Source organism: Staurois parvus, unplaced genomic scaffold, assembly GCF_062004578.1.
Source record: "Staurois parvus isolate SC_StPar_1 unplaced genomic scaffold, SC_StPar_1.0 ptg000151l, whole genome shotgun sequence".
In the NCBI taxonomy this organism is placed as follows: domain Eukaryota; kingdom Metazoa; phylum Chordata; class Amphibia; order Anura; family Ranidae; genus Staurois; species Staurois parvus.
Window position 1 is genome coordinate 846,020 of NW_028317947.1, and position 25,481 is coordinate 871,500.

The 25,481-nt window shown below is 43.8% G+C and overlaps 1 protein-coding gene across 1 annotated transcript in view; it reads right to left on the reverse strand.

The window, feature by feature from the left end:
* The window catches only part of ERBB2 (erb-b2 receptor tyrosine kinase 2), a 195,505-nt gene that overhangs the window by 91,538 nt on the left and 78,486 nt on the right, over positions 1-25,481 (reverse strand). Inside the window, exon 2 of the mRNA XM_089674311.1 lies at positions 732-883. Within this exon, the coding sequence (XP_089530437.1) occupies positions 732-883 (152 nt within the window). The remainder of the gene's footprint in view (positions 1-731; positions 884-25,481) is intronic.

A 25,481-nucleotide genomic window follows, 5' to 3' on the forward strand; every position in this document is an offset into this window, starting at 1 on the left:
CCCATCGTTGGTGTCAGTGGGAGGAATAGTGCCCCATCGTTGGTGTCAGTGGGAGGAATAGTGCCCCATCATTGGTATCAGTGGGAGGAATAGTGCTCCATCATTGGTATCAGTGACACCAATGATGGGGCACTATTCCTCCCACTGACACTTGCTGACCCTGTTCTCGTATGGTGCTGCTGCAGCCAGCATATATGGTTGCAGCAGCACCTCTACACTGACCACTTACCTGCTGGTCCTGCACTCGATTTTCGCGGGGCCGCTCGGCTCCACCCCCTTGCTGGTGATTGGCCGCCTGTGTGCCTTTCCTGAGCTACAGTTCTGGCGGCCAATCACTGGTGAGGAGGCGGAGCCGAGCAGCCGCACGAACATCCAGTGGCCGAACTGAAGGCGCAGCCGCGCTTCCTGGACCGGATCGTCGTGGGACCGGAACCAGGTAAGAAACAGCCGCTGCCCACCCCTGTACTTAGTGTCCCTTCCATTGGGGGAAGGGGGGGGGGGGGCGGCGGCGGCAACGCGCCGCCCCCCTAAAAAGTGTCAGTATGCCGTATACCGGCGTATAAGACGACCCCCGACTTTTGAGAAGATTTTCAAGGGGTAAAAAGTCGTCTCATACGCCGGCAAATACGGTATTAAAAAAAAAAAAAAAAAGCTCATAATAAATACAAAAATCTAAGAAAGAAACTAACGAATGACTTTAACAAACTGAGAATGTGGATACCAATGCTTACCTTTAGAAAGGAAACATCATCACTCTCTTCCAGATAGGTGATTTCTAAGTTTCCCTGAATCACCTGGCAATTCTTATAGAGAGTACGTAGAGTCTCATAATGATTCTCATGGCTGAAAGGGCGAAGCAGTTTCATATCCGTTCCAGTGCAGACTGTAAAACAAAGAGAACAGGTAAGTTATCACTGTCTGGGGTAGAAGGCTTGCACAATATTTGGTTAGGTACTATCCAAAGCAGCAGAGAAACTGGAGCAATAAATGAATATCTTTATAATATGGCACAACAAAATCAAAACCATCTCCAATACATCCAAAATTTTAATAAAAGATATTTAATTCCCACAAACCTATGAAGATAATGGAAACAGTGTACTCATCTGTTAGGTTAGGCGTTGGGCAAAACCATCAGGCACAGAGAATGGCGGAAGACGTATGGTAAGTAGGGGCAGGGGCGGACTGACCATTTGGAAACTCGGGCACTGCCCGAGGGCCCCATGAGATGCCCCTGGTACCTTTTTCATAGGCTTTTTTGAGTTTGGGCAAGAACACAGGGGCCCAATGATCCCCTATTGCCCGGGGGACCCATGAGTTGTCAGTCCGCCCCTGAGTAAGGGTAACAGTAAGTATCACATATAAACCTTCAGTCCAGTTCTGTACCAGCTCCACCCCCTCCTCCAGCACCTATGTTCATTTCCAACCCGAAGTCCGTTGCACATCTGCGTACGCGCGTGTGGGGGGTGGAAAATGTAATTCTTGCCTTGGAGAGAAATGATGAAGTGCTGCAGCACAAAAATACTGCTAAGAATATTTTTCTTTATATCAACATGCAGACCAAGCTGCCCAGCAATGGTATATAAAAAAGCTATAAAATTTGCAGCAAAGATTGCAATGGCTACCCCAAATGGATAAAAACTGTATTAAAAGAGAAGCTTTTATGGCCATACTTCTCTTCTGGATCACAGGAGTGCACCTATTTCCACACTCTGCTGTCAGCTAATGTTACAGATCTGGTTCAGGCTCTGCAAGGTATAAAGATTGAGCTATAAGTGGTGGTGGATCGCTAGAAGAGTAAAAATATGGTGGAATAATGATTTTGTCAGCAAACATTATCTACCTCGCCAGTAGATTATCTAAGAAGTATGTTATTGATGTGTATATAAAAAAAAAATCACTTATACTCATCCATTGTTATTCATAAAGGACCTTGAAAGGATTCTTAAAGGACCTTGAAGACACAAACTGCCCCGAGGTTTCCTAGCCAATCTTGGATTGGCCATACATTATGTATTTGCTTTTAATATGGCTTGTTAAATTTTGATGTTACAGTTTATATTAGACATATCCTACAAATCTCCTAACAAATTTTGCCATATGGCATATGTAGTCCATGAAACGCGTCGAGGAATGATTAGCTGTTCACCCCCCCACTCTTGACACCTCAAAATTGGAGATTCCCACCACATATGTTTGAAGAAAGGAGTGAAAATAGATGTAGGGGATGCAACAAATAGAAGTCTAACACATCTATACCAGCATTAATATTTTCACACTGTTTTCTGGAAAGCGTATAAAATTTGATATAAAAAAATGGTGTATAATTGGTACCTATTCTTGCTATTGGTTTATTATGGTTGTTGAATTATGTAAGGCATGTTGGTACCATCCCTACAAAAAATGATTCCTCCCCGCAATGTACCTCTATATTAACCACCATAGTGGAAGGATCCAAAATAAGAAAAGAAGAACCGCTCACCGCAACAACCAACATAGGTTCATTGAAGAAAAGACAATTCACCAACATTCATCTGGTGCCAGAATGGCTTCAACGCATTTCACGCCTCAAAGGTGCTTAATCATAGGCTTCCTTGAGGAGTGATACACATTAGAGGCATTCTAACACCAAGTAGATGTTGGTGCATTGTCTTTGCTACAATAGACCTAAGTTGGCTTTTATGGTGTGAGGCTCTTCTTTCCTTTTTTGGACTATACAAGTGTTCTATGTATAGCGGTTCACGACTGCAGAGAGCCTGCTCCAATCGCTGGGAGACACAAGTACAAATAAATAAATGGGAAGATCTAAAATGAGGACCTCGTATTGTACTGTAACAAACACTGGTGAATAGGCTTCCCATCAGTAGTGCAACTCAAAATAAAAGAAAGAAGGTGGTTGGGGGCAAAAGACCCCACAGAAAAAGAAGAAGCTGAAGAGAAGATGGACAAGAGAGGAGATGGGGGAAGGGAAAGGTGGACAAAGGGAACATGGACTCGGGACTGTCGCAAACATCAGTCATAAACGCCCAATGCCAACTAGGTGAAGCAAGGGAAAGGAACACTCGAGCCAACATTCCCAGATTTTGAGAAGTTTAGCGTGAGAGTCGCTCAAAATGGAAGACATTTGTTCATTGAGCATTAAGGTAGTCATGCAGTCTTTCACTTCCTGGAACGAGACCGTAGTTTATTTCAGACCTGGGCAATAGATAGGAAGCCAGTTTCTGTTTATGGACATACAGGCCTGGGAAAGAACAATGTAGTAAGGCTAATTTATTCCATTTGACAATCCGTAAGGATGCCAAAGTATACAGCAGGCCAAAGGCCCAAAACCAATCAGTTGTGGGCATGCCCACCAAGTATGTAGAACATCCCCACGATAGCCACAACCACTGAAGCATCAATCACTAACTAGGATTGGCATGGGAGATCCAGGCAGGGACCCAGTACCACCACGGGAGTACTTTAAAAGGTCGATTCGAGGGTAGCAGTGTTGAAAGAACATTTTGCAAAGCTGGCCAGGCCTTACTACAGTCAACCAGGTCTATCACAATGGTCAAATCAAACAGAAGAGAGAGGGGTAGATGATACCACATGATTCAAGGAGGCATAAAGGGTTGAAATAAGGTCTGGCGACCCTGGGCATGTTGACAGACATGTTCAAAGTTTGTTTTCTGGAAAGGGTAAGTGGAGGTGTGGCAAAGGGATGACATCCAGTGTTGGAGTTGAAGTTATAAACAGGCAAAAAAAAAATCCAGTTATTTTTGTACCTATGATGACCCCGAGGGTGCTCTGAATACAGTTTGTATATTTAACCCCCCCCAAATTAGCTACTTCTTAATCATTTAACTGGCTGATTGCTTCTCTGAATACATATCCAAGACTTGAGCAGAGCCTCCTCTTGGCAACCAGAAAGGAGGAATGATTGTCGGAAATGACTGGAATTTCAAGAGAACAGCAGCAGCAAAGACTGCGCAATTTGGCTTGCATGTAAATAACTGATCTATTTCTATAAAACCGACTTGTTTTTGTTCTCATATTAAAAAATGAACCATGCTATTAAAGTTTAGAAAGATTAAAAGAACGGCCTATTCGGCACTTTAGGAAGGGGTTAAATACATTTTGCAGCTTCCAAAACAGAAGAGCTCGTGTCCAGCATGCTGTCAGGAAATCGTGGCTTTCTCCCGGAAATATCTTTAGTGACCTATGTGACATCTGTTTAAGGCTGAGTCCCCAACAACTTCCCCCTGGCTTCCTGTATTGCTGCCAAGTCACCAGTGTTATGTTTCTCCAGGGATTTGGGACCCTGAAACCTGCAGGGCCTCTATCTGTGCCAGAATATAAATGATCTCAAACAAGTTTTTATGGAGCTGCATCAACCGACATGAGCCAGATGGGAAACAGAATGTTTAATGACAACAGTGGAAAGAAGTTATAACCAACAAGCAACAACTCAAAATGACATATCATTGCAGTTGATTTACTAAATGCAAATAGGCTGTTCCTTTTGCAAGTGAAGTTGCGTTTATAGAAGAATGACAGCAGGAGAAAAAAAAAAAAAAACACAACAGGCGGTCCATCGAGTCTGCCCTATATTTTGGTTATTTATTTTTAACTTTTTTTTTTTGTCGGAGTATAGATCTATGTTTATCCCAAGCATTTTTAAATCCAATTACTGTTGGCCATAGATGAATCAAAGTTTGGCCAAGCCTTGCTGAATTGGTCGAATTGGTAACATAAAAAAGCGATGGCAGAAAAAAGACTGAGTGATCCATCAAATCTGCCCTATAACTTTTTTTTCCCGTTTTATATGATTGTTTTTTTTTTTTTGCTTGTTTTTTTTGTGTTTTTTATTGTTGATTTTATGTAGTTTTTCTTTTTTTATTTTTATTTGAATAGAGATCTATGTTTGTTCCAAGCATGTTTGTTTATGGGCTCTTTCACGTGGACGGATTAGTACGGTCTGCCTGTCCATTTTCCAGGCAGCCCAGGTTAGACCATATATTGCCCTCTATGGAGCGGCATATTTAAACAAACATGTATCTGTTTACATCCACCTGCATCTGATCCGATCTTATCCACTAAAAAAAACAGACAATGGGGATTCATTCCCCTTCCATCTGTTGGAGCGGATGACAGTCAGAAGCAAATGGACAGGCAGTCCGTTTACGTCCAAGAACTCTTTAGAGAACAGCGGGCTATTTCCATGTCCGAAGCGGAGCAGACACGGACCTGTCATCTACCTGCTTAGTGGAGATTAGCAGACAGACTGCCCCCTTATCAGGTGGATCCGCCGTGTGAAAGGGCCCTAAATCCAATTCATGTTAACTGACTCACTACTTCTGCTGGAAGTCTATTCCAATCATCTACTACTCGTCTGGTAAAAAGAATACTTTCTAAGATTAGCGTTGAAATTTCCTCCTGCTAGTTTGAGGTCATGTTCCCTTGTGCTTGATATTGGCTTTATATTGAAAATCCTTCCCTCCAAAACCTTATTCACACCTTTAATGTCTTTAAAGATTTCCATCAGATCATGAGCATCAGCAGAAGTAAATCATGCCAGGTTGGAGAATAAAAAAATTACATAACACCTGTGGTCAGTAGGAGGAATAGTGCCCCATCATTGGTGTCGGAGGAACAAATTGTGCCCCATCATTGATGTCAGTGGAAGGAATATTGTCCCATCATTGATGTCAGTGATAGGAAAAGTGCCCCACCATTGGTATTCATGTAAGGAAAAAAGTCCCCTATCATTGATGTCAATGGGAGTTCTAGTGTCCCATCTTTGATGTCTGTGGAAGGAATAGTGCCTGATCGTTAGTGTCAAAGGGAGGAATAGTGCCCCATCATTGGTGTCAGTGGAAGGAAAAGTGCCCCATTGTCGATGTCAATGGGAAGAACAGTGTGTCATCATTGGTGTCAATAGGAGGAATAGTGGCCCATCATTCGTATCCGTGTAAGGAAAAGCACCCCATCGTTGATGTCAAAGGGAAGAATAGTGCTCCATCAATGGTGTAAAAGGGAGGAATAGTGTCCCATCATTGGTGCCAGTTGAAGCATAGTGCATCAATATTGGTGTCAATGGGAGGAATAGTGCCCCATCATTGGTGTAAGTGGAAGGAAAATTGCCCCATTGTTGATGTTAATGGGAAGAATAGTGCGTCATCATTAGTGTCAATGGGAGGAAAAGTGCCCCATCATTGGTGCCTGTGGAAGGAATTATGCCCCACAGTTGGTGTCAGAGAAATGAATACTGCCCCATTATTTGTGTTATTGGAAGGAAATGTGCTCTGATGTTAGTGTCAGTGGAAGGAAATTATGCTCCATCATTGGTGTCAATGGGAGGAATTGTGTCCATCATTGGTCCCAATGAGAGGAATACTGCCCCATCCCAGATATCAGTGGATGGAATAGTTTGCTATCAGTGGTGTCAGTGGAAGGAAATGTGCCCCATGGTTGGTGTTGAAGGGAGAAATAGTGCCCCATCATTGATACCAGTGAAAGGAATAGTGCAGCACCATTGATACCAGTGAAAGGAATAGTGCCCCATCATTGATACCAGTGAAAGGAGTTGTGCCCCATCATTGATACCAGTGAAAGGAATAGTGCCCCACCATTGATACCAGTGAAAGGAATAGTGCCCCATCATTGATACCAGTGAAAGGAATAGTGCCCCATCATTGATACCGGTGAAAGAAATAGTGCCCCATCATTGATACCAGTGAAAGGAATAGTGCCCCATCATTGATACCAGTGAAAGGAATAGTGCCCCATCATTGATACCAGTGAAAGGAATAGTGCCCCATCATTGATACCAGTGAAAGGAATAGTGCCCCATCATTGATACCAGTGAAAGGAATAGTGCCCCATCATTGATACCAGTGAAAGGAATAGTGCCCCATCATTGATACCAGTGAAAGGAATAGTGTGCCATTATAGGTGTTAGTGCAAGGAATAGTTTTCCAACTTTTATAGCAGTGGGATGAATTATACCCCACTGTTTGTGTCAGTGAAAGGAATAGTGTCCCATCATTGGTGTCAGTAGGAGTAATGCCTCATATCAGCGGGAGAAATACTGCCCCAAAGGCTGAAAAAAGCAAGCGAGGGGCTGCAGTTTGGATACCACTGCTCCATACTGTATATATTATGTTCCTGAAGTCTCTCCTGATATGTTTAATCCCCCAGACCTTTCACCAGTTTTGTTGCCCATCTCTGGACTCGTTCTATCATATCAATAACTTTTTGTAATTGAGGTCCTCAGGACTGCACACAGTACTCTAAGTGACAATCTACATAGAGCAGGGGTTTCCAAACTTTGCAAACAAAGGGCCAGTTTACTGTCCTTCAGACTTTAGGAGGGTCGGAATGTGGCCAACGGGAGTGGAAAATTTCTTGGTGTCAATGTGAGTTAACAGTGTCCCATCTTTGGTGTCAGTGGAAGGAATATTGCCTGATCGTTGGTGCCCGTGGGAGAAATTGTGGCCTATCATTGTGTCAGTAGAAGGAATAGTGCCCCAACATTGTCAGTGGGAGGAATATTGCCTGATCGTTGGTGCCCGTGGGAGAAATCGTGTCCCATCATTGTGTCAATTGAAGGAATAGTGCCCCAACATTGTCAGTGGGAGGAATAGTGCCTCTTTGCTGGTGCTAGTGGCTGTTACTATGCCCCACTATTGCTGACAGTGGGGGGAATAATGGTCCAAGGGCTGGCTAAAAGCAAGCAAAGGGCCACATTGAGCCCCAGGGCTACAATTTGGACATCACTGATATAGAGAAATCAGGACCTTCCTCCTGCTGGTGACCCCTCTAGTGATAAATCCTAGAATTCTATTTGCTATTCCCAGTTTATGGCCATACTATTTGCTCACACTGCAATGACCTGAAATTAGTACCCCAACTTTACAAGGGAATTCTCCCTAGAAGTTAGTGAATGATGTGGAGCTTTGTTGGCTTCCATCTCAAATCACATGCAATAAAAAAAATGCTGTTTTTATTAAATATTTTCTACTATGCATGCAAATGGAGATTCTTTGCGAAGTGAAATTTCACCGCATTCACTAAGGTCTGTGGAACATTCCCTTGCAAAGTGAATAGTTCTATGCCTTTGGTAAATCAATCCTTATGAGTCAGCAGACTCATTGAGAACAATGCACGTCCATTATCTCAGCAGCTATTAAGAAGTGATGCAGTGACTACAAATGTAGTGTTTGCTCAGTGACTAATCGACAAATCACAAAAATATGAAAAAGAAAGTATGTAAACAAGTGTAAGTCATATAAAAATTATTTTAAACTAATCTGCAATAATAACTCTTGCACGTATTGACGCAGGTATGAAGTATAGTGCTGTCACAAGGCAGCCGTCACTACAGGGGTGTAGACAAGAAGTGACTGTAAAGAGGCTGCAGGAGATCAAAAACACTGAGATGCAAGAAAGAATTAAAAACATAAAAAAAGAACTAAAAACATAATGCAAAAGCATTTTTTAGGGCCTTTTCTTCGTTAAAGTAATCAGAGTGGTTAAAGGGAAACTAAATTACATTTACAGGGAGACCCCCGCCTTTATCTGGCTCTCTTGTCTGATCACCCGGTAAGGATGCGACTGGCGGTATCCGGCTCTGGGCAGACAGTGAGAGGAACGGATGTTGTTCCTCCCACTGTGTGCCATCATAAGACGCTCCATGTACACGGGACGTTTGGAAAACACTCCTGAACGACAGAAACTGACTGCTGGAAAACATAGGTTAAAAAAGTCAGTTTAGCAGAGTTTGCATACCACGTTTAGCAGCGTTTTAAGATAACCTCAAGAGACCTTCCAAAATGCCCAGAATGCACTGAAAAACAGTAAAAAATTAACTATTTCAGACATTTTGAGAGCAATAGAGAGCAGACGCAGAGAGAACAGTATGTGTTGAGATGACCTGTCTTTTCTGGTTGTATTCACTATGGATCTCATCATGAGCATAATGCAGCACATTCTACCATTTTTTTCCATCACGCAAAACCTGGAACTGACTGCACTGGTGTACCGGGTCCATTTGAAAACATGGAAAATGCTTTGCATGCATTTCTGATGATGAAAAAAGGCTCTGGACAGCATCTGGATATGGAACAGTTAAAAAAAGGCTTTGAAACGCAAACGCTTATAAATGCAGTTAACCACGTTTACAAGCGCTTGGCGTTTGAAACGCTGATAAAATCTACTCCTGAATGCAAGTTTGGTACATTCAAAAAAACGAATGTAAACTCAACTGTCTGTGAACGACTGTGTGTACATGGACACATAGGAAAACATTAGGGAGAGTTAAGGGGCTGCTGAAGAAAATGCAGAAAAGCTCCTAAAACATGAGTTTATCAGCTGCAGTGTACATTATTATTATTATACAGGATTTATATAGCACCAACAGTTTGCTCAGTGCTTTACAATATAATGGGAGACAATACAGCAACAATACAAGAGGGATAGGAGGACAAGAGGGATAGGAGGATGAGCCCTAAAACATAAGTAACGAGGATTTCCTGGTTCTGTGTTTGCTGGCCGGTTACTGATCTGTATCTGATCGGCTGGAGGCCAGAGGAGAGATCTGGGGTCTAATAGGCCCCAGATCTCTCCATAAAAGAGGACCTGTCATGCTTATTGTTATCACATGGGATGTTGTTGTAATGTCAGACCTCCTGTGTAACTCTAAACTAGTAACCTGTAAAAGCTTTTAAAAGGTGTCGCCTATGGAGATTTTTAGGTATTACAGTTTGACGCCATTCCACAGGCATATGCAGTTTTAAAGCATGACATGTTTGGTATCTATTTCTTCATTTTTTTTTGTGCATGAAAATGTATTAAAAGTACATATATTTCCAAAAAAATTGCGCTTTAAAAACTGCTGTGCAAATATCGTGCAACATAAAACTATGCAACATCCACCACTGCATTCTCTAGGGCCTCAGCTTAAAAAAAGATATATAAATATTTGGGGGGTTCTACAGTTTCCCAGTTTAAAAAAATTATGATTCTTACATGTAGAAGAGGAATGTCAGAATTGGCCTGGACTAGACGTGATTAACCGCTTCCCCTGCTAAACAAGTGCATGAAGAAATGGGGAATCCTCCCCACTTAGCTATTGTATTGTGACTGAAAACACTGATCAGCATTGCAGACTATCCCCTGCTAAACGAGTGCATGAAGAAATGGGGAATCCTCCCCACTGAGCTGTTGTATTGTGACTGAATACACTGATCAGCATTGCAGACTCTCCCCTGCTAAACATGTGCATGAAAAAATGGTGGAACTGTAACCCCCTCCCACTGCAAAAGTGTCCTGCTAGGACTCTTCACACCTCTTGTATCCACAAACTTAGATTCTCATTTACTGCAGTGAAACCATTGGGAGGACTCTTGCATACCACTTGAGCCCATTCAATGTAATTTGGGGGGTTCTACAGTTTCCCAGTTTAAAAAAATTATGATTCTTACATGTAGAAGAGGAATGTCAGAATTGGCCTGGACTAGACGTGATTAACCGCTTCCCCTGCTAAACAAGTGCATGATGAAATGGGGAATCCTCCCCACTTAGCTATTGTATTGTGACTGAAAACACTGATCAGCATTGCAGACTATCCCCTGCTAAACGAGTGCATGAAGAAATGGGGAATCCTCCCCACTGATTGTATTGTGTCTGAATACACTGATCAGCATTGCAGACTATCCCCTGCTAAACAAGTGCATGAAGAAGTGGGGAATCCTCCCCACTGAGCTGTTGTATTGTGACTGAATACACTGATCAGCATTGCAGACTCTCCCCTGCTAAACATGTGCATGAAAAAATGGTGGAACTGTAACCCCCTCCCACTGCAAAAGTGTCCTGCTAGGACTCTTCACACCTCTTGTATCCACAAACTTAGATTCTCATTTACTGCAGTGAAACCATTGGGAGGACTCTTGCATACCACTTGAGCCCATTCAATGTAATTTCCGCCCCCCCCCATCCAAAAAAGCTTCATACAGCCTCCCATAGACAGGAATGGCTCTGAATCTGAACTCTGGATATATGGAGATACTCAAGTAAACAAGTATAGTTTGCAAAAAAATAGAAGATGTTAAATTTTTTTCCATAAACCCCTATGTTATGCTCCTGATATTCCTGCAGCACAGCCATTCATGTCTATGGGAGCCTGGGCTGTCCAGATGAGTGAGAAACCGCCATATTCTCATTAAACAGGCTCATGTGCTTGTGTGCAAGAGATGTAAAAGAAACAGAACGAAGACTGCCCATAGAGGAGTCACTGTTTTTTGTTCAACTCAATTCCCCCATCCACACATGAGGAGGGTAAGGGAATCCTCCCCACTGAGCTATTGTATTCTGACTGAATACACTGATCAGCATTGCAGACTATAGCCTGCAGTGCTGATCAATCAGGGAACATTAGACAGGGTGGTTGTACAGAGGTCAATCACTAGATCAACTTCTGTACATCTACAGTTCCCATACATGGACTGAAATTCGTCCGCTGCCTGCTGAAATGGCCGAATTTTGATCCATGTATGGCCAGCTTAAAGCTGTGCATAGATAGGTAGAATTTTGAATGCAAAAAAAAAATGTTCTAAGAAAGTTTCTTTGTTTTTCTAATTCTAAGTAGGTCAAATCAAAGCTCATTTTCCACTGCAGTGATGAGAAAATTCAAAAGGAGCAGGATGGAAAATTTTTCTAGAACAAATTTCTAACCGTGTATGTGGTGTTCGTTCAGTAATGTCCGTTCATTCCAAAATCAATTGTTAGAAGCAAACAAAATCTAATCAAATGCTCTGAGAATTTTCATATACATTTTCCCAAGACTTTTCTTAAAGTGTTACTAAACACAGGACCCATATGTGTCCAATGTTTCTGCACTGTGTGCTCCTAGTATAGCTCCTGGTGGGAAGGGCTTCTGATCACATGACCACTGCGACAGCCAATCACAATAGTCACATTTTTAGGAAGTCAGTACTACCCCCCTACCTTAAAGTGTTACTAAACCCAGGACCCTGCATTCACGCTCTCTGGTCTCCCACAGTACACAGAACATGGAAATGCAATTATTTTAGTAAATATAAACTGCTAAATACCTTTTCTCATCAGCAGTATATAGCAGTCTTGTGACTTCTATCAGTGTCCAGCAGAGCACTGGTAAAGGAGGAGTTTGCATTCTCCCCTATGAAGCTGCAGGACCCATGACCTCTGTCTAGACAGTACTGATTGGCCCTGTGCTGATCACATGCACTCTCCCAAGAAAAAAAACACAACTTTCTACCAATACACACCACACTGAGCATGTGCAGCTTGCCCCCAAGCCTCTGTTCTATCAGGAGATATTTAGGAGACACTGGAAGAAGGGGAGGATCAGAGAAGACAGGATCAAACATCTTTTTTACACAGTGTGGAGGATTAACCCCTTAGGTTCCACAGTGAGTATAACAAGCATGCTTTATTGCATATACAGACTGATTTTACTGTTGTGGGTTTAGTAACACTAAGAATTTCATTTGAAATTCTATTCATCTATGGCCAGCTTAGCTCAACAGTTTGTACAAGGAGGGTGTCTAATCTGACAAACGAGGTTACAAATGGTTGAAAATGCTTAGAAAGCTGTGAGTAGTCAATGTAGAAAATTGATGGGTAAACAGATCCAAAACTTTCAAAACAAAAAGATTGCATATAAAATTAGAACAAAGTATAATAGAAAAAGTAAAAAAAAAAAAAAAAAAACTGTGCCTAAAATTAGAAGTATAATAGAAAAAGCAAAAAAATTGCGTATAAAATTAGAACAAAGTATAACAGAAAAAGTAAAAAAAAAAATGTGCATAAAATTAGAAAAAAGTATAATAGAAAAAGTTAAAAAAACTGCATATAAAATTAGAACAAAGTATAACAGAAAAAGTAACAAAACTGCGCCTAAAATTAGAACAAAGTATAATAGAAAAAAGAATGCGTCTAAAATTAGAACAAAGTATAATAGAAAAAGTAAAAAAAATTTGCATAAAATTAGAACAAAGTATAATAGAGAAAGTAAAAAAAAGCGTGTAAAATTAGAACAAAGTATAATAGAAAATGTTAAAAAAACTGCATATAAAATTAGAACAAAGTATAACAGAAAAAGTAAAAAAAAGCGTATAAAATTAGAAGTATAATAGTAAAAGTAAAAAAAAAATGCGCATAAAATTAGAACAAAGTATAATAGAAAAAGTCCAAAAAAGGGTATAAAATTAGAACAAAGTATAATGGAAAAAGTCCAAAAAAGGGTATAAAATTAGAACAAAGTATAATGGAAAAAGTCCAAAAAAGGGTATAAAATTAGAACAAAGTATAACAGAAAGTTTAAAAAACTGCATTTAAATTAGAACAAAGTATAACAGAAAAAGGTAAAAAAAACTGCGTATAAAATTAGAATAAAGTATAACAGAAAAAGTAAAAAAAAAAACTGCGTATAAAATTAGAATAAAGTATAACAGAAAAAGTAAAAAAAAAACTGCGTATAAAATAGAAAAAGTTAACAAAAAAAAATTGCAGAAAAACAACCTGACCTTTTATAATTAGCCCCTGCACTTTTTACAGGTTCAGAAGATGTGCCATGCATCTATGGCAAGCTATAGATGAGTCAAATTTCCATCACAGGTGGAAGGAAAGAAAACCATTTGATTCCTCCTTCAACACAGTTGGTATTAATGAGGGATTCCCTCCCGCAGCGATATTGTGTTTTGCTGGCCGGGAGTCTTCCTGGCTGGCAGAACACTATGATTACTGCTAGTGGATAAAGCCGTCGGCTGTGACTGCATGTAAAAAAATCCAACAGGCTGGTTGTATCCAAGTCAAATCGATGGATCAACTTTTGCACAACCAGTTGATGGCCCTTGGCACCAGTGTGTATGGATTGGACCGCCCGTGTGAATGAGGCCTTTCTGTATTGTCTCCCTTTATACTGTAAAGTGGCGCACTATATAAATCCTGTATAACAAGAATATTAGTAAAGTGAGGGAATACGGTGGTTCATATACTCTACACCTGTGAACATGTAGGCAACAGATGTCCTCTGTTCAGCCAGTAGATGGCGGTGTGCATATGGCCTGTATGACAATTAGGAGCAAGCCTTGTAAAACGCAGGGTGGAAGTCACGTTTTGCTGGATTTGTTCTGCAACAACTTGTCCAGGTGAGTGCGATTATATATCATTACCTATACCATGACCTGGATAACTAGCAACCTTCGCAGACATGCCTTGTAACAGAAACAAATATAATGCTTGTCGGGTTTGCAAGATGAACTTGTTTGCTTTTTACATTTTGGCAAATATTTACAGCATAGGCATGCATCACTCTTCACAATGATTTTTTTTTTTTTAGTTTTCTTTTACCGGTCACTGAACCAAACTAGGAAAAGCTGTTTGTAACTGAACCGTGCATTCAACATATTTTTTCATCTGTTTCCCCATTTAAAAGAAAAAAACAGGTTGCTTTTGCTAAACAGGAGGGAATATGCAATAGCAAAAAAACCCCATAAAATTGCAGGCAAATAATTATTTTCTTTTTGAAAAGAACAGATTAACATGGAAGCAATAGACATACATGAGAACATATGCTTAGGCCTTTGTTAAATAGATGGTGCATGTACAACAGCTTCCAGAAGACCACTTCAGCCACTTCACGTCAAAGGGTCCACGTTGGCTGGTGCAGTACCGAGGGTTCCAAGAAAAATTTAGCTCAGCAAGATGAAGCACAAACTGAAGGCTTTGCTGACCACTGGTATCTACTAAGCTCAATACAGTTTTTTTTTCTCCTGAAATTATGGAGGCAACTGGCAACATACACTGAGAAATGCCATTTGTGATGCTTTCAGACCTGTGGAAGAAGGACCTCAGAGTTGGAATTGCTATCTAACCTCATGTAAAGTCTATAGCTACTGAAAAGAAAGTTCCAAATTCAAAACATAATTTAGTAATCCTATATTATATATTTTTTAAATTCAATTTTCTCATTGTTACTCTACAAAATGGCCTCAACGCCAGTGAGATCCCAAATCCATCAGACACAAACTGGTCTTTCCGCAGTGAGAATCCTCCACCAGCATGCACACATAGGTCTCTCCCCAGTGAGATCCCACCTCCAGCATACGCACATTGGTCTTTCCAGTGAGATTCCTCCTCGAGCACACATTGGTCTTTCCCCAGTGAGATCCCACCTCCAGCATATACACATTGGTCGCTCCAGTGAGATTCGTCCTCGAGCACACATTGGTCTTTCCCCAGTGAGATCCCACCTACAGCATACGCACATTGGTCTTTCCTGTGAGATTCCTCCTCGAGCACACATTGATCTTTCCCCAGTGAGATCCCACCTCCAGCACATTGGGATCTTTCCCCAATAAGGTCCCTCATCTGGCACATACACATTGGTCTTTCCAGTGAGATTCGTCCTCGAGCACACATTGGTCTTTCCCCAGTGAGATCCCAACTCCAGCATACGCACATTGGTCTTTCCAGTGAGATTCGTCCTCGAGCACACATAGGTCTTTCCACAGTGAGATCCCAGCTCCAGCATACGCACATTGGTCTTTCCAGTGAGATTCGTCCTCGAGCACACATAGGTCTTTCCCCAGTGAGATCCCACCTCCAGCATACGCACATTGGTCTTTCCAGTGAGATTCGTTCTCGAGCACACATAGGTCTTTCCCCAGTGAGATCCCAGCTCCAGCATACTCACATTGGTCTTTCCAGTGAGATTCGTCCTCGAGCACACTTTGGTCTTTCCCCAGTGAGATCCCACCTCCAGCATATGCACATTGGTCTTTCCAGTGAGATTCGTCCTCGAGCACACATAGGTCTTTCCACAGTGAGATCCCAGCTCCAGCATACGCACATTGGTCTTTCCAGTGAGATTCGTCCTCGAGCACACATAGGTCTTTCCACAGTGAGATCCCAGCTCCAGCATACGCACATTAGTCTTTCCAGTGAGATTTGTCCTCGAGCACACTTTGGTCTTTCCCCAGTGAGATCCCACCTCCAGCACATTGGGATCTTTCCCCAGTAAGATCCTACCTCCAGCGCACACACACACAGTGATCTTTCCCTGGTGAGATTCCTCCTCCAGCACACACACATTGGTCTTCTAGTGAGATTCTTCCTTCGGCACACACATAAATTGGTGTTTTACCAGTGAGATCCCACCTTCAGCACACAAACACACTGGTCTTACCCCAGTGGGATCCCACCTCCAGCACATTGGGGTCTTTCCCCAATAAGGTCCCACATCCGGCACACACACATTGGTCTTTCCCCAGTAAGATCCTAACACACACACACAGATCGCCAGTGAGATTCCTCCTCCAGCACACACACATTGGTCTTTCCCCAGTAAGATCCTACCTCCAACACACACAGTGATCTTTCCCCGGTGAGATTCCTCCTCCAGCACACACACATTGGTCTTCTAGTGAGATTCTTCCTTCGGAAACATTGGGGGCCGCATTTGGAGACCCCCTTTACCTTGAAAGTTGACAACCACTGCATTAGGTAGACTTTAGGGTCAACAACTCCATATCTTCTAACTTGCGAAAAAAAAAGGGTTCATTTTTGAATACACTAGTGTCAAGAGGTTATATGGGAAGTTTAGTGAAATATGCCAAATTTTATAGTATAGTAAAGTATAGTAAAAGTAAAATGGTTTATAAAATTCTATGAATCAGATAACACAATGGAGGGAATGGGGATTCAGTTCCAGAAGAGGGAGAGTTGGGAGCCATGCCTCTACTTTTCACACTCTACATTAAATCAGCCCCATTGTGGAATGATCAGTACTTAGCAGTGATTGTTTCAGTTCACGCCTCCTATTCATCGAGCCTGGGGTTCTTTCAATTTTTAACCAAACTGCTTTTTCCACTTTTGAGTCAACAAACGCATAAAAGGTACGCAGCAAAACAAAAATCTTTCACCCTATATCACCTTACCACAATCTCTAGACTAGTGTGGGTCATTTATAAACAGTAAAACGTAGACAATTACTGCACTGTGTAGAGGGAGTTCACGGCTTTAGATCTGTCAGGCCCCTTTCACACAGTACTAGTCCGCTGGTATCAGCAGGGGTTCCGAGAACGAATCAGAGTTCCCCCACTGAATCAGACAGAATGGAATAAATGCCACATTTTCAACGTCTGTAGTCTTTTTAGTATTTTTTATCTCCAAAGCCTAGTGGGAGTACCTTTAATCTGTCACATATTTGTGTGAAAAAATGAAAAAGGATGCAAACCTGTTTGTCTTTTTTTTTTTTTGGACCTAGATCAGTGGTTCTCAACCTTTCTAATGCCGCGACCCCTTAATACAGTTCCTCATGTTGTGGTGACCCCCAACCATAAAATTATTTTCATTGCTACTTCATAACTGTAATTTTGCAGTGGGAGGAGTAGTGCCATGTCATTGGTGTCAGTGGAAGGAGTAGTGCCCCATCACTGATGTCAGTGGGATGAATAGTGCCCCATCGTTGGTGTCAGTGGGAGGAGTAGTGCCCCATCGTTGGTGTCAGTGGGAGGAGTAGTGCCCCATCGTTGGTGTCAGTGGGAGGAGTAGTGCCCCATCGTTGGTGTCAGTGGGAGGAGTAGTGCCCCATCATTGGTGTCAGTGGGGGGAGTAGTGCCCCATCATTGGTGTCAGTGGGGGGAGTAGTGCCCCATCACTGGTGTCAGTGGGAGGAGTAGTGCCCCATCACTGGTGTCAGTGGGGGGAGTAGTGCCACATCATTGGTGTCAGTGGGGGGAGTAGTGCCCCATCATTGGTGTCAGTGGGGGGAGTAGTGCCCCATCATTGGTGTCAGTGGGGGGAGTAGTGCCCCATCATTGGTGTCAGTGGGGGGAGTAGTGCCCCATCATTGGTGTCAGTGGGGGGAGTAGTGCCCCATCATTGGTGTCAGTGGGGGGAGTAGTGCCCCATCATTGGTGTCAGTGGGGGGAATAGTGCCCCATCACTGGTGTCAGTGGGGGGAGTAGTGCCCCATCACTGGTGTCAGTGGGAGTAGTGCCCCATCACTGGTGTCAGTGGGAGTAGTGCCCCATCACTGGTGTCAGTGGGAGGAATAGTGCCACATCACTGGTGTCAGTGGGAGGAATAGTGCCCCATCATTGGTGTCAGTGGGAGGAATAGTGCCCCATCATTGGTGTCAGTGGGGGGAGTAGTGCCCCATCATTGGTGTCAGTGGGGGGAGTAGTGCTCCATCACTGGTGTCAGTGGGGGGAGTAGTGCCCCATCACTGGTGTCAGTGGGAGGAGTAGTGCCCCATCACTGGTGTCAGTGGGAGGAATAGTGCCACATCATTGGTGTCAGTGGGGGGAGTAGTGCCCCATCATTGGTGTCAGTGGGGGGAGTAGTGCCCCATCATTGGTGTCAGTGGGGGGAGTAGTGCCCCATCATTGGTGTCAGTGGGGGGAGTAGTGCCCCATCATTGGTGTCAGTGGGGGGAGTAGTGCCCCATCATTGGTGTCAGTGGGGGGAGTAGTGCCCCATCATTGGTGTCAGTGGGGGGAGTAGTGCCCCATCATTGGTGTCAGTGGGAGGAATAGTGCCCCATCACTGGTGTCAGTGGGAGGAATAGTGCCCCATCACTGGTGTCAGTGGGAGTAGTGCCCCATCACTGGTGTCAGTGGGAGGAATAGTGCCACATCACTGGTGTCAGTGGGAGGAATAGTGCCCCATCACTGGTGTCAGTGGGAGGAATAGTGCCCCATCATTGGTGTCAGTGTGGTGGAGGGGAGAATAGTGCCCCATCATTGGGGTCAGTGGGGGGGGGGAAATAGTGTCCCATCGTTGGTGTCAGTGGGGGGAGGAATAGTGCCCCATCATTGGTGTCAGTGGGAGGAATAGTGCCCCATCATTGATGTCAGTGTGGTGGAGGGGAGAATAGTGCCCCATCGTTGGGGTCAGGGGGGGGGGAAATAGTGCCCCATCGTTGGTGTCAGTGGGGGGAAGAATAGTGCCCCATCGTTGGTGTCAGTGGGGGGAAGAATACTGCCCCATCGTTGGTGTCAGTGGGGGGAAGAATACTGCCCCATCGTTGGTGTCAGTGGGGGGAAGAATACTGCCCCATCGTTGGTGTCAGTGGGGGGAAGAATACTGCCCCATCGTTGGTGTCAGTGGGGGGAAGAATACTGCCCCATCGTTGGTGTCAGTGGGGGGAAGAATACTGCCCCATCGTTGGTGTCAGTGGGGGGAAGAATACTGCCCCATCGTTGGTGTCAGTGGGGGGAAGAATACTGCCCCATCGTTGGTGTCAGTGGGGGGAAGAATACTGCCCCATCGTTGGTGTCAGTGGGGGGAAGAATACTGCCCCATCGTTGGTGTCAGTGGGGGGAGGAATACTGCCCCATCGTTGGTGTCAGTGGGGGGAGGAATACTGCCCCATCGTTGGTGTCAGTGGGGGGAGGAATACTGCCCCATCGTTGGTGTCAGTGGGGGGAGGAATACTGCCCCATCGTTGGTGTCAGTGGGGGGAGGAATACTGCCCCATCGTTGGTGTCAGTGGGGGGAGGAATACTGCCCCATCGTTGGTGTCAGTGGGGGGAGGAATAGTGCCCCATCGTTGGTGTCAGTGGGGGGGAGGAATAGTGCCACATCGTTGGTGTCAGTGGGGGGAGGAATAGTGCCACATCGTTGGTGTCAGTGGGGGGAGGAATAGTGCCACATCGTTGGTGTCAGTGGGGGGAGGAATAGTGCCACATCGTTGGTGTCAGTGGGGGGAGGAATAGTGCCCCATCGTTGGTGTCAGTGGGGGGAGGAATAGTGCCCCATCGTTGGTGTCAGTGGGGGGAGGAATAGTGCCCCATCGTTGGTGTCAGTGGGGGGAGGAGTAGTGCCCCATCGTTGGTGTCAGTGGGGGGAGGAGTAGTGCCCCATCGTTGGTGTCAGTGGGGGGAGGAATAGTGCCCCATCGTTGGTATTAGTGACACAAATGATGGGGCACTATTCCTCCCACTGACACCAATGATACTTACCTTGCTGACCCCTGCTCCAGCCTGGGCTCGCTCTCTCACTTACCTGTCAGCTGTCTTCCTTCTCTGGCCGCTCTCCTCTTCACTCGCTCCCTCGGTCTTCTTTGATGTCCGCGCGCTGCCGCTTGGCTCCTCCTCTCCAAGCTCCACCTCCTCGCCGGTGATTGGCCGCCTGTGTGCCTCTCCTGAGCTACAGTTCCGGTGGCCAATCAGCGGCGAGGAGGCGGAGCTGCTGAGCGATCTTGGAGGTGTGGCCGGGTGACAGCAGCGTATCATCCCGCCCACACATCGCCGGAGACTGCAGCGGTGTCTCGGTTCCTAAGACCATCGGAAATATGTGTTTTCCGATGGTCTTAGGCGACCCCTGGGAAATGGTCGTTCGACCCCCAAAGGGGTCGCGACCCCCAGGTTGAGAACCGCTGACCTAGATGGACTCAGAGGTCTTATTTTACATCTGCCTGCCCATAGACTAATGCAGGCCATAGACGGGGCAAAAACTGGACGTTTTTAAAAAGAAAAAAAAAAAGAAAAAAATTGGTTGTTCAATAGGCCGACATTACCACCAACGGTAAAAAAAGAAAAATCCGCCGATTTTCGTCCCGTCTACAGCCGGCATTTAATTACTTCTGTCCCTGCAGAGAGCTCCGCTATTATATTTGACATGAAAAAGTATTGCGGTTGCAACAATGTATCTATTTGTATCCCTTTTGGATACAGATGTTTTATTTGGATACAAATAGATACATTGTTGCAACTGCAATACTTTTAATGTCAAATATAATAGCGGACTGGAATTCTTATTCTTTTTCTTCTTCTTTTTCTTGCAGGTCATGGCTCATGCGCAGATTTTTTTATCGGTAAAAAGATCGGCCGATTTGCCCATCATTGCCGGGAAAATCGGCCGATTTTTCTCCAACTTCACCGATAAAAAAATGTGCCAAAATCCCGAAAAATGGCTGACCAATTAACCCACTAACGGTGCGAAAATTGGCCGATTTTTTTTTCGGCCGATTTTCGACCCGTCTATGGCCTGCATTACATAAAGCTTCAGTTCAGATCAGAAAAACTGATAGGAGGATCTGATTGAAAGGCTTGACTGAAAGAACTAATATACAACCCCAGCCACATGTTTTTCTTTTGGAAGATGTGAAGGGTTGTTACTTCCAAGCTTTATAGTGGAAGTTTAGTCAAAACTAAGCTTAAGGCTGGCCATACATGGGTCAAAATCGACCGATTTTTCTTCCGAAAATCGGACCTAAGAATAATCGGCCGATTTTTGCTCTGTTAGTGGGTCAATGGCACTGGACGATTTTCGTTGTTCCTCCCCTTTTCGGTGATTGGACATGTTGCAAAATTCGTGAAAAACGACCGATTTTCGACTCAATGATGGTCAAACAGTACGATCGTTTTTTTCCGAAAAGAATATGCGCATGAGCCGCAAACCTAGAAGGAACAGAAGTTTTGCATGTTATATGGGATGAACTTTAGGACTTGGTCGGCCGATTTTTGTAATAAAATGATGGCACCATCGAATTACCGAGCAAACGACATTTCCGGTTTTTGGACGAAAAATCGTTCGGAATTCGAACTATGTACGGCCTGCATTATGCACAAAAACACAATGTAATACCCAATTGTTTGGTAAAACATAAAAGTTGTTAAGCTGAGTACATAGATACTAAACATGTCATGCTTAAAAAATGCGCCTCCCGTGTAACGGTGACAAACTACGTAATTTTATTATCCTTAGGCGACATTTTAAAAGCTTTTACATGTTTCCACTTTAGATTTACACAGGAGGTCTAGTGCTAGAATTATTGTCCTCCATCTGGCGTTTGCGGTGATAGCTCACGTGTGGTACGATCGCTGTAAACATATGCGTGAGACCGACCTGTGCGCAAGCATGGGGGAACAGAGATGCTTTAAAAACATTTTTTAAGCGCTCTCTTTTTTATATTTTTTTTTATCACTTTTATTGTTATCACAGGGAATACAATTATCCCCTCTGCTAGCAATAAGCAGTGACAGATACTCTTCATGGAGAGAACTCTCCCCTGCCTTTCAAAGCTTTGGATCATACAAAGATCGGTACGATCTGATGCTTTTTTCAAACCCCTAAGGGTTTGTTTACACTGAGAAGCACAGGATCTGGAGGAGGAGTTCTGTCCTCCTCTCTGCTGCCAACTGCTGGGAAAAGGGGGTGCAGAGATGAGGTTCTCCATGGTTGCATGGAGAAGTACAGGATCTGGCAGCAAAATTCTGTTTGTCTTTCTCTGTTCTACCAACTGCTGGGAAAATGGGGGGGCAGAGGCAAGCTTCTCTCCATGGCTGCACTGAGAAGAACAGGAACTGGAGGAATTCTGTACTGCTCTCTGCTGCCAACTGCTGGGAAAAAAAAGGGGGGGGCAGAGACAAGTTTCTCCATAGCTGGACTGGAAAACACAGGATCTTGAGGAGTTCTGTCCTCTCTGCTGCCAACAGCTGGGAAAAGGGGGGGGGCAGAGGCAAGCTTCTTCATGGCTGCACTAAGGAGTGCAAGATCTGGAGGAGGAGGACCCCGGAAGTGATGAAATGCTTGTTTCTTAGACCATTAAGCTGATCAGATCCATTCCACTTGGGTCTCCCAGTGAGACAGGAGAGCAAGGGAAGGCAGTGAGAGGCAGTGGGGAATGTCCCCTCCTGATGTTTTTAAAAGCAATCCAATAGCTAATTAGCCGCTAGGATTGCTTTTACATGAAAGCCGGCTGCAGGCTTAACAAAAAAATACTAGGATGATGCCTGCAACTGCAGGCATTATCCCAGCATAACCACTCAAATTCCAGCAGCATGTGGGTACGTCGCTAGTCATTGGATAAATCTACTCCCACCCCCATTCTACGCCTACTCTATCTACCCTGTAAAAAAAAAAAAAAAAAAAAAAAAAAATCCTATACTTACCTATTTTGAAGTTGACCCAGTCCAGTCACATGATCTCTCCAGTGCTGGCTTCAGTGTACAAGAGAAAACGCCGACAACAGCTGCAGAACCTGGGCAATGACATCACCCATAGGTTTACTATGGGGCATCTGTCGTCAGTTGTCCCTCCACTACACTGAAGCCTTCGCTGGTACCAATCGTGACCAGACTGGAGCAGCTTCAGAATAGACTAGTATAGGCATCGTCCCTTTTACAGTGTGGATAGAATAGGCTCCGAATGGGGGTTGGAGTAGATTTAAACTTACATAGGTTTTGACTTACGCTTTAGGTGCTATTTGGGTCCATCTTGACTTACTGTCCCTGTAATGGTAGCCACCAAGACAGGGGATATCTCCGCACAATAATAATAATAAAAAATTTAAAAAAAAACACAATTTTGTAGAGAACGATCAAAAGAGTATGGAAGTATATATTTAATGCAAAAAAATTAAATTGCATTATTTGTATGCCACCCATATGCAAGCGGTGGTGAAAGGGTGCTGCCATCTGAGGGTGATCCATTCTTTGGACATTTCAATCCGCATCCAATTCTGCTCTTTTATCAGTTACTTGTATACTAAATATACAACGGTCTTATTTAGGCCTCTTGTACAGATGGCCAGGTAACAGGAGTTTGAGCTGCAGTTTTACCACCCACCTAAAGTCTAAAATACAGCCAGAGGAGGCCGTTCACATGCCAAGGGTCGCAATATTTTGTGTTACGGCAAATTTAATGCGAAATAGCACCACCTGTCAAATTCAGCCTTTCAAGCCAATGGTAGCGCAACGCAACTGTGGGCCTAAATGAAAAAAGGAAAATACAAGGCAGGACTGGGAGGGGCAGTGTTGGTCTCCGCCCCCTTATGCAAATGTAGAAGCATAATGAGATACTTAAAGTGAAGCTCCACCCAAAAGGGGAAGTACCCGAATTTGACAGGTACCCGCTCCCATTTCCGGCCTGATCGCCTAGGCGATCGGAAGAAGAAGGTATCCTCCCTCCCTCCCGTTAGTCTTTTGGGACACATGACAGGTCCCAGAAGACTACAGGACCATTCGGGAAGCGCAGCACTACTCGCACATGCACAGTGGGTACCTGGCTGTGAAGCCGCAAGCTGTCACAGCTAGGTGCCCACACTGAAGATGCCGGCGCCTGGAATACAGGACAGCCGGTGAAACGGGCTGCAGGGGGCACACCACGGGACCGAGGGACAGGTAAGTGGCAGTTTTTGTAGTTGCTGACTTTTATTTTTTGACAGGGTGAGTGGAACTCCGCTTGAAAGAGGGGGGGGGTTGAAAAGCATATGGCTTCTGAGCTAAGCAGCCAGCAGAGCAGAAGCCAATAAGGGGGGTACCACGCAAGTACACCTTTGATTCTTTCCTTTTTGCATGTCATGTAAGAGCTCATGTACACGGGGCATTTGGAAAACTCTTCTGCTTGCTGGAAACTGACTGCTGGAAAACGTAGGTTAAAAAAAGTCAGTTTCTCCGCGTTTGCATACCGTGTTTATGCGCATTTGCATTTAGAAGCGTTTTTAAAAGATAACCTCAGGAGACCTTCCCAAATGCCCAGAATGCACTGAAAAATAGTAAATAACTAACTATTTCAGACATTATGAGAGGAATAGAGAGAGCAGAAGATGAGAGAGCGGTATGTGTTGAGATGACCTGTCTTTTCTGGTTGTATTCACTATAGATCCCATCATGAGGATAATGCAGCACGTTCTACCATTTTTTCCTTCACACGAAACCTGGAAATGAGTGCACTGGTGTGCTAGATCCATTTGAATACATGGAAAATGCTTTGCATGCATTTCTGATGATGAAAAAAGGCTCTGGACAGCATTTGGACACGAAACAGTTAAAAACCACTTCTAAACGCAGTTAACCGCGTTTGAAACGCTGGTAAAATCTTACTTCTGAAAGCAAGTTTGGTGCGTTCAAAAAAAACGACTGTAAACTCAACTGCCTGTAAACGACTGTAAATCACATAGTGTACATAGACATATAGGAAAACATTAGGGAGAGTTCAGGGGCTGCTGGAAAAAAAACGCAGACCAGCTCCTGAACGTCAGTTTAGGAACTGCAGTGTACAAAAGTATAAAAGTACAAGAACTGAAAAGAGTCACCAGTGGGGTGAAAGGAGTTAAAAAATGAGTTCTGCTTCTTAGCGGAATAATATTCTTCTTATGGTAGCAGATTAGTGTTTTTGGAAGGATCATTTTTTTACTTGCTTCTGGGGTAGAATGAACTTTCAATATGGCCCTGGACAAAGATCATAATAATATTACATTTATGGATGAATAACAGGACTGAGGATAATAATTAATAAAAAAAAAACTGATGAAAAAGTGAGGATAATGGCCTTTACAACCAATCACGGTTTTTGTTTTTTTTTCGTTGCCTATAGGCTCCTATAGGCAACAATTCCGCATCTGCTCTAATTTTTTTTTTTATAAAATATTGTGCTAATTTGCTGAATTTGCATGCTGGAACTTGTAGTTAAATAGAACCCAGACTGACAAAGGCTGTTCACTT